The following is a 10429-nucleotide window of genomic DNA, read 5'->3' on the forward strand; positions in this document are numbered from 1 at the left end:
GTGTTACTTCTTAAATCTGGACAGGGCTTGTTTGTTTGTTTTTAAAATAAAAAAGTTCTATTTTTGGCAAATATAAAAGCCTTTTCACACCAAAAGTGAAATGAATAAGCCTCAGGCTGAAGGGAAAGTAAATTTACCTCTGTACAGTAGAATGCACAAGAAGAAATTTCAACACACTTCAATAAAAAAAGACACACAAATGTTTGTCTAGAGTAATTTTTGCTTATTAGTGTGGTTGAACTGGATCATCGAAGGTCAGAAGCAAAGACATTAGTTAATAGAATGGGATTTGAAAAAGTAACTCAGATATTCTCTTGTAAATTAAAAAGTAATGCGTTACTTTACTAGTTACTTGAATAAAGTAATCTGATTACGTAACTCACGTTACTTGTAATGCGTTACCCCCAACACTAACAATCACTATGTCATTTTAACTAAAGCACTAGAGCAGACCATATTACAGCTGCTCCAGTTTCCTGTAGCTCACAAGATAATATACTACCACACACATAGCCACATGCAGACAACTGCTTTTTCAAAGTAACCAAACTGAGAGTCCAAATCATTTGGACTGAAATAGAGAGAGAGTACCAGAGGTTTATATTCAGTAAATGGTACTAAATGCTGTATATGAAAGATATATTAAATCAGTAGCCCTTTTATCTCAAAAGTTACTGTTCAAAAGTTTTGGGTTAGTAAGTTTTTTTTTTTCTTCACACTTTTGAAATTTAATGCATCCTTGCTAAAAAAGTATTACTGACCTGAGAGAAAAAAAAAAAATCGTTCAGACTCAAAAAATTTTGAACAGTAATGAATGTGCATTTATAGTGGAGGAGGATGGCAGAAGAGAATGGGTTCCCCATGCTGAGTTTGGTTCCTCTGAAGGTTTTTTCCCCTTCACTGGCTAAAATCTTCGGTAGTTTCCTTGCCACGTTTTCACTGAGGTATTTAAGACATTAAGGTGGAATTTTCTGTAAATCTGCTTTGAAACCTATGACGTAACACCACTATACACATAAGTGGATCTGATATCTCTGTGGACTTACTGCATGTAACAGTGATCTGTATAACACATCCTTCTTTCCGTCTGAAGTCTCATCCAGTTTACGACGAATGAAAAATCCTCCGAGTTTCCGTATTAGTGTGCTGAGGGAGTACAATGCATACATACATATATCATATTGACATATCAGTTTGACTGTCTATTGTTGAAATACTATGTATCTTAAAAAACACATGCACATGCACATGCACACACACAACAACAAGGTCATCATAACATTGAACCTTAAGATAGGGATGTTGAGGTTGTTGCCAGCTGCGATGTGAGGGGCTTTGATGTTGTGACAAAACAGGATGAAGGTGATGAGCAGGTAGTCTATGTGGGACTTGTGAACAGGAAGGAAGACCAGGGGAACATTGTACTAGAAGGCACACAGTAAAATGTTTGTTATACTTTAAGATATCTATATAAATCTACACATATGTGACCCTGGACCACAAAACCAGTCATAAGTAGCACGGGTATATTTGTAGCAATAGCCAAAAATACATTGTATGGGTCAAAATTATCGATTTTTATTTTATGCCAAAAATCATTAGGATATTAAGTAAAGACCATGTTCCATGAAGATATTTTGTAAATTTCCTACTGTAAATATATTAAAACGTAATTTTTGATTAGTAATATGTATTGCTAAGAACTTCATTTGGACAACTTTAAAGGCGATTTTCTCAATATTTTGATTTTTTTGCACCCTCAGATTCCAGATTTTCAAATAGTTGTATCTCGACGAAATAGTGTCCTATCCTAACCATACATCAATGGAAAGCTTATTTATTCAGCTTTCAGATGATGTATAAATGTCAATTTCGAAAAATTGACCCTTATGACTGGTTTTGTGGTCCTGGGTCACATATCCAGTCCACCCATTTATTACATTAAATATACATAAAAAGGTGGTGGACAGATATTGTTTGTTAATGAACTGTTGATCTGTATATCTTCTTGTAATAAGTGAGTTTGTCAACTGATGGATTGATCTGTGGCTGTTTTGGGAGTAGTTACAGTATGTGTGGTAGTGCAGATAAGAAGAAATGCCCATGCTGGGCAGGAAAAGGCCATGTAAATGTCTGACCTCAGATGCTGCTTTCTTTACCATCTCCAGCTGACCTTTATGGATCTGAATACTCCAGAAGAATCCATTAAACAATTTCAACAACACCCATCCTGTTATTCTAAAAGAGACATACAAAAAAGAGAGAAGATCTAGGATTTATTTCTAATCAATAAATTACAAACCCAAAATGATGTTTTCCCTTAAAAATATAAAAATCGATACTATTTGAAGTAATTTTAAAGAATTTTAATTTAGTATTTTAAATGAATGCTTTGATTCGGCAAAGATACATTAAAGTGATCAAAAGTGACAGTAAAATTTTTTACATTGTTACAAAAGATTTCTATTTTCAAATAAATGCTGTTCTTTTGAACTTTTAACAAATTTTGATACAAATTTTCCACAAAAATATTAAGCAGCACAGCTGTTCAACATAGCACCAATCAGCATATTAAAATGATTTCTGAACGACCACGTGACACTGACAACTGGAGTAATGGCTGCCGACATTTTTTTTGAAAATTCAGCTTTGCCATGACATAAATAAATTACATTTTAAAATAAAATATAAAACGATTATTTTAAGTTGTAATAATATTTCACAATATTACTGTTTTACTTCATTTTTGATAAAAATAAATGCAGCCTTGGTGGCCATATGTGACTTCTTTTAAAAACATTAAAAAGAACTTTACTACCCCCAAAATTTTAAACAATATTATATTAAAATAATAATAGAATTGATAGTTATTCCATAAATAAAACCTTTTTAAAAAAGTAAATTTGCATTTAGATTGATTGGTTGTAGTTTTCCTTTTAAAAAAAATTTTAGCTTTGCTCATGGAGCATGATGTGAAAACTGTACCTGATGAAGGCAGGTGAGATGTTGGCAACCATTTCCTGCAGGAATCCTCTGGCCTTCCGTCTAACTTTACTGACAGCTTTGGAATCCACTCCAGACTCTGCATCTGTGCTAGCACCTTCGGATGCTACCTCCACGATAGCACTTTCCAGCCTACAGCAATAACACTCACAGTCAATCTGGATGCTATGATGCATTCCTGCTGCTTAGAAACAGAGCTTTACATTGCACTTGTTCCTTGCTTTTATAAACACTTGGTACCTGCTGCTGTTGAGCACGTTCTCCACCACATTGCGAGCAAACATTTCCTTCCGGACATCTCTCTCCAAGACAAACAGCACATAACTCAGCCTCCGTGCAAGCCAACCTCTGTGTCTGCATTATACAAAATACAAAATAGTTGAGCATGGAAAGTATAATGAGTATTAATGACAAAGAATCTACAGTAGCAGACTGTTTCACTGAAATGGTTCTTAAAGGGGACCTATTATGCCCCTTTTTACAAGATGTAACATAACTCTCAGGTGTCCCTAGAATGTATTTATGACGTTTCAGCTCAAAATACCCAACATATAATTTATTGTTCCATGCTGAAAATTTAAATTTTTTACCAGAGGCTAAAACAAGGTGTTTTCGTGCATTTGTCAAATAAGCTGCTGCTCCCCGCCTCCTTTTCCAGAAGAGCCTTTACAGCTTGTGCCTCGCATACTCTGCCAAAACTAAACATCTGTTTGATCTTGATTATCCTGTCTATCATGGTCACGCTCACGTGACACTGCAGGATATCATGAAAGTTTATTATTTGCGTTTTAAAGCCATGTAAGTTTAAAGATCTTCCGTATGAGCTATGTCCAAAACCGCTCCCTATCCCCTATATAGTGCACTATATCGGGTGTCGGCCATTTTGTAGGGATGTCCGAATTCTGAGTGAACGAGTTCATTCCCTACATTCGTTCACTACTTTTTACCCACAATCCTCTCTGATTTCGATTGTACAATTGATGTACACTCGCTGAAGCACTATTTCTCATAATCCAATGCGGAGAGGACTGACGAGCTGGAAAAGATACCGGGAGCAAGCGAGTTTGAATGAGAGATGCAGTTTACATCTTTCCTATTTCTGCATTAATGTTTATTTCATCTATTATAAATATTAAAATATATTATTTAGGCATTTGGTTTAATTTTTAACTAATTTTGCATTGTTTTTAACTTACAAGAGATGACAGAGATGTGATGATAATTTGATGGATGATTTAAAAAAATATATTTGTTAATCACCTGTATGTAGCATATTTATCCATTTAAAATTAATAGGAGCGCTCTATGACAACTCTTATTGGAGTGCAAAACGCTGCTCGGGAGCGTTTCAAGATACTAAGAATAATAAATACATAAAATGTATATGTTATATGTGGATGTGTAATATGCTTATTTTTGTTACCAGTATTTTAATAGTATTTAATGATTATAAACATATTAAGCATTACAAAACAAATTAGGCCTAATAATATCCATCAATGAAAACACATAGCTGGCACGGAGGTATGTATAATTACAATATAAAGTCATTGTGAGTGTTAGTGTTATTAATATTATTTATAACATATTAGTTTCTGCTACAGCTCCAGCTCTCTGACACACAGTGTATACGTCAGTGTCTGAATTCGTTCACTTCATTTCATTCACTCCTTTCTGATGTATTGCACTCAACTGCCATACACCATATAGGGATTAGTGAACGAGTCGGACACAGCTATGGTTTTCTGAGCTCACACATCCGAAGCGCACACACAGAAAGCCGGCTGTCAGACAGCGCAACGTACCGTGCAAGTACTAGACTATGATCTCTTTTGTGTCTTATTGCACTTAAACTGTCAAATACACACAAGGTTATGTCAAAAACACAAAGTTTACGTAAATACAGTCAGATTTATCTGTGAACGTAAACAGCTGGCAAAGAAATCGCATGTGTAGCCTATATTAGATCTGTCTGACAGCAGCGTATACCTACTGCTGTCTATGCTGTTAATTTGAATCAAACAACAAAAACATAAAATCTCTCACTGACTGAATAACTTGAATAGCATTATAAGAATTAATTTCTTACTTGAATGCTAATGATGTTAAATGCTCTAGCAAGTAGATAAACATGGAGGCCCTTACTCAGGGCGGGGTCTATGCTAATACAGCAGTGTCCGTCAACAGTCATGGGTGGGGCCTGTACAATGTGATGTCAGTTTGTACACATTCTGCAAACGGCTTGTCTGAGACACTGCTTATGATTTATGGGGATTAAAAAAAAGGAGTGTGGGTGGATTTTTATTATTATAGGGTGGTTGTGTACAAACACCACCAACACATTTATGTCCAAACACCATGTAAAAGTGAATTTTGCATAATAGGTCCCCTTTAAAGTAATATTTCACCCAAAAATTTAAATTCTGTCATTATTTACTCATTCTAATGCTGCTCCTTCTGTGGAACATGAAATAAGATGGAATCCTGAAATTCTGAAAAATCAAACAGTCGGTGAGTTGAACTCGAGAACTGGATCAGTATCATTTGTGAATGAATCATTCTTTGCAACTGTTTTTTTTTTCACTGAACCAGCTGTTCAGAAATCATCTGAATGATTCGTTCATGCATCAGACTGAGTGGGGTGACTCAATGATTCTTTTTCAGGAGTTCTCTTTAGAGCTTTTTTTGTGTAATTTTTGCAGCCATTTGGTAGAATCATTCGTTTAATATCAATAACTTCTGAAAGGCAATATCAAATTTTTGTACTGTATTACGCACTGTCCACTTCCTCCCCTGATTGGCTGTACCAGCTCAGACCACCTTTGGTCCTTGTCATGAGATCTAGGTACATAATATCCCCTGACAAACAGTGTTAATAATTTATTTCCTGACTTTCCACTCCTCACAGAAACCTCCAACCTTCCATTTGACACTTGAATGTAAACACACGGCGGGGAAACTACATCTGACCAACTATGGTATTAATGGTGTATCACAAACTAAACTATATGTTAATGAATTATACTTTACAGCAAGATGCATAACCAAGCAATGTGTAGTGAGTATTCTCATGATAAATAATGAGAGAAGTGGTCATCTATTCAGACCCATAAGGTCCATGGCCAGCAGAGGTTGATGTTTACCTTGTGTGTGTTTCATTGATGTAAATCACATTACGGAGCCCTAGTGAAGGGATGCTGGGGTTGAACAGCCTCTCCTGGAACACATAATTGTAGTAACAGTCAAACTACAGATGTTTCTTAGGAAACACATGTGTATTCGGTCAATGTGCCAAAAGCTTAAACAAACTAACCTGACTCAGGGGTGTGCATGAGTGACAGCATCTTCCAACAAATGGTCTCTTCCTGTTCAGCAGACCCTCCTTCCCTGTAGTGGTCACAGAACGAAGGACAGACGGGCTGGAGCTTCTGTCCTACATGAGAAATACAATGTTTATTCTACAAAAGATCACTGCAACAAGATAACTTGTATTAACCTAGCCTTCCAAAAACGTTCCATTTGTTGACATTAGTTATGTATTAGGTATCATGAACTAACAATTAGCAAATTTTTTACAAAATGTATTAATCTAGGTTAATGCTATTTTTTAAATCTATTATTGTTCTTTGTTAATTTAAAAAACTTGAAATGTTAAAAATAAATATTAACCTATATAAATGAAAGTTGTAAAACAGTGTCTTTCATTTTTTTTTCAACTGACATTTCTGGTTCTTCTGCTGTAATGACAAAGCTGCTTGTTTTCAAACATTATTTTATTCTACAGAGTGGTAATACACTGAAAAATAAATTAAATATTTTATATAATAATAATTTCATAATAATAATAATAATAACAATTTCAGAATTTTTTTTTTTTTTTTTTCCTCATTTATCCAGGTTTTCCAAGACTGTGGGAAATAAATAAAAATGACAGTTGTTGAGGTAAGAAAGTAAATAAATATGAAGAAAAAAAGAAAGAAAGAAAGAAAGAAACAGGGTTTTAGCTGTTTTACCTTATTTTTAAACCATTTTAATCCATCTTGGCCTCTGGAATTGTGATGTTACAAATGTGACGGTTGCGGATGGTTTCCAGGGAATTGCTAAGTGGTTGCTAGGGTGTTCTGTGTGGTTGCTTACTGGCCCAAGTCAAAATAGACCTGACCCCTTTAAGTCTCAATAATATTTTAATCCCTTGATGTAATCCCTCCTTTACTGCAAGTCTATGGGATTTTGGCTTGTTTTACTGTTAATTAGGTTATAAACTTAAATATGATCACAAGATAAAAAAACTACCCTCAACATGCCTCATTATTCATAAGTAAGTCTGTAGCACCAACAGCACAGGACAAGTACAGCCTTAATACTTAAGGTTTGGAGTTTGTTCAAATCTCTAAGCCTATATATAAACAATAACAGTGATGATTTCCTTGGTATGGCGCTAGTTTCTCCATGCTTACCTGGTCCTCACAGGGATGCTTCAAACAACCACTTCCTGTGTCAGGATTATTGGCCAGGAGAATGTTATCTGGACCCCCCAGAACCATGCGGACATCCATCACCTCTCTTCAAACCACGCATCAACAACAAAACTGTGGGAGGGAAAGAAAAACAGAGAATAAGAGGCAGTCCATTGCCGCCCTCTGTGCTGTAGGTCAAAACACGGACAAGCTCCGATTACAGCTTTTCACAATAAATCACTGCAGCCGGCAAAATATTCCACAGAATGCCAGAATGTGAAACCGCTGTGCCTTCTATTCAACACGGCACCTCCAGCTCATCTGCAGCTGAATAACAGGAATGTCAGATGATGCGTTCCACCCAATCACAGCAAACAAATAAGGTTCGCCAAACCTGCTGCTGTGGTTTCAGGTGAGCTGATCATTCTGACAAAGATTTCAGGAAGAACGGCAACGAAGCAAGCAGAGCTTGATTGCAGTTTAGTGCATCACGGCTCAGTCTACTTTCCTGATCTTCACCGCCCTGGGATAAAGAAAACTGACAGGCTTGACAACAGCTCAAAGCACACAAGACACCGTCAGCTGAACTAACCTGAACTATGTCCTGGGTGACCTGCGGCTACATAATCTTGTTTTTATCTGCTGATTTGCTGACCCATGGATGAGAGCGTCTACTCTCCGGTGTCATGTTAAAGGGCTACGGCCTCCCGTCTGTGGAAAACACACTGAAATGCAAAGAGGGGCTGATGAAGCATACAATATATTGCAGCTGTCCAGTTCAGAGGTAAACTGGAAGGGTGGTAGTCACAGCAAAACGAAACGGTGCCTGTGCTCCTGCAAAGCGATATATTTTTGGAAGACGAGCTGTGGAAAAAAAGCTTGTGCCAATTATTAAGGGTGCAGAATGTACCCTTTGAAAACCACACGAGAGATCTGCACATGTTCAGTGCATCAAGAAGAATCTCACTCCCAACAAATGGATGAGAAACTATCTGAAACTTACATATGTTTATCTTTCTAACTAACATTTGGTTGTGGCATATAAACACATGGTGAGAAGGAGGAAGTTCATAAATTGTTAAAAAAAAAATGAGACATGAAGTTTAAAGGCTCTGACATTTTTATTTTCTCTGTGGTCAAAAAGAGTTTACTGTTGTCTCTATTATAATGGGTTTTCTTATTTCCTCTGTGACTGCACTTCTTCAAAACACCCCATCAGCAGCTCACAAGGGCATTACAGAAGCCCCAGTGGGACCGTTTAGTCCATTGGTAGAATGCACTGAGGCTGTATTCTTGATGTTTTTCTACAATCTTTTGTGCGTCATGGGTAGAGAAAGGGATTAAGAAATTTCATGAAATTATTATCCAGAAATTACAACATTTTTATATGAATTTTAACAGAAATATTTGCAGTGGATGTGCTGCTTTCAAACAATTTTCCTGTGGTATGCGATTTAATGTTTTAATCACAGCGAGGATTGCTTGGCGCATGACAATTCCGCTTCCGTGTTCTAAATAGCAAAACTCATGTTCTGAGAAAATACTTTTGCACGAATAATAAGGATCATTTTTGTGAACTTGACTTTGTTTGATGGCTTTGGAACATAGACGGTAACGACAGACATAAGGATGCGCTCGTTGATCAAACAGTCCATTGGTCCGATGACAGTAGAGCCTCTGTTCACAGGTGTCATGCACAGACAGTAGCCTAATGATAACCCCTTTCGTGCTCTTCCCAATATTGTGACAAACACCATATTTAAAAGATTTTTTTGAAGGAAACTGTAAGATATGCGCGTTTCTTTTTCAAAATGTTTTGTTATTGACGCAGTGAGTCAGGCAGCTATTTACACTGCAAAAAATAAGGCCTATCTATTTCCATAAAAATATAGGCTATAAACATTCTAAAATATATGTTTACCTTTTAGGCAAATTGCATAAATTAGAATAGTGATGTCTCAAAACGCATTTATAGTCCGTATCTCTTATTCTCCTAACGTATTCCTACCCTTAACTGCGTTAAACATGGTGTCACTTGGATGGGAATATGCAAGGAAATTATATGTTATCTATACTAGGCGTTGTAAGCTCCATAAATGGCTATTTCGGGGAGGAGACGGGGTGGAGATTCATGTACGCACAATCTTCCGCTGACTGGGAATTACAAAGGGAATTTTGCGCAGGTTCTGGCGTACGCATGTGTAACACAGTTCGTAGTCACGGGAAGAAGGAGGCGGGAACCGGCGAACATTTAAACAAAATTTTAATAATAAAATAAACACAAAACAGCACGACAGCCCCTCACGGACGACTGTCGCGCACAAACAGAACCAAAACACAAAATAAAATCCAGGCCTGGTCCTCTCTCGTCCAACCAAAATCTAGTTTTTGTGCGTACGCACACATTTAGGATGAAATCTACGTAAAGTTTTATACATGAGGCCCCAGGCCTGGATTTTATGGTGTTGTTTTATGCGGCAGTCGTCTGTGAGGGGGCTGCCGCTTTTACTTTCGTTTTGTGTTTGTTCATTTGTTTATTAAAGTTTTATGTTTAAATGTTGGCCAGTTCCCGCCTCCTTCTTCCTGATCTACGAACATTTAGTGTTAAAGGGTTAGTTCACCCAAAAATGAAAATTAGGCTGTGTTTTACTCACCACCGAGGCATCCTAGGTGTATATGACTTTCTTCTTTCAGACGAATCCAGTCGGAGTTATATTAAAAATTGTCCTGGCTATTCCAAGCTCTATCATTGCAGTCAGCGGGTGTTGCAGTGCATCAGTCCAAAATAAGTGAAATAAAAAGCACCCATCCATAAAAAAAAAAAAGTGTCTCACACGGCTGGGGTGAACAAAGGCCTCCTGTAGCGAACCGATGCGTTTTTGTAAGAAAAATATCCATATTCAAAACGTAATAATCACTTGAATCTAGCTTGCGCTCACTGTTGTACACGGAAGCAGCTCCGGGCGGAT

At 36.9% G+C, this 10429-nt stretch overlaps 1 protein-coding gene across 4 annotated transcripts in view; it reads right to left on the minus strand.

Moving 5' to 3' along the window:
* Window positions 1-10429, minus strand: part of LOC107722223 (glycerol-3-phosphate acyltransferase 1, mitochondrial-like) — a 33666-nt gene that overhangs the window by 12964 nt on the left and 10273 nt on the right. For 2 of the 4 annotated variants that reach the window (XM_016530504.1, XM_016530501.1), the window contains exons 2-9: window positions 7461-7592; window positions 6317-6436; window positions 6147-6220; window positions 3244-3357; window positions 2986-3135; window positions 2139-2238; window positions 1288-1424; window positions 1047-1146 (exon numbers count right to left, since the gene is read on the minus strand). In XM_016530504.1, the coding sequence (XP_016385990.1) occupies window positions 1047-1146; window positions 1288-1424; window positions 2139-2238; window positions 2986-3135; window positions 3244-3357; window positions 6147-6220; window positions 6317-6436; window positions 7461-7559 (894 nt within the window). In that variant the 5' untranslated portion in view covers window positions 7560-7592. Of the gene's footprint in view, window positions 1-1046; window positions 1147-1287; window positions 1425-2138; window positions 2239-2985; window positions 3136-3243; window positions 3358-6146; window positions 6221-6316; window positions 6437-7460; window positions 7593-7854; window positions 8005-8052; window positions 8186-10429 lie in introns of those variants that run through there. The other 2 variants (XM_016530502.1, XM_016530503.1) reach the window with 2 other exon arrangements.

This window comes from Sinocyclocheilus rhinocerous, unplaced genomic scaffold, assembly GCF_001515625.1.
Source record: "Sinocyclocheilus rhinocerous isolate Xijiao unplaced genomic scaffold, SAMN03320098_v1.1 scaffold334, whole genome shotgun sequence".
Lineage (NCBI taxonomy): Eukaryota > Metazoa > Chordata > Actinopteri > Cypriniformes > Cyprinidae > Sinocyclocheilus > Sinocyclocheilus rhinocerous.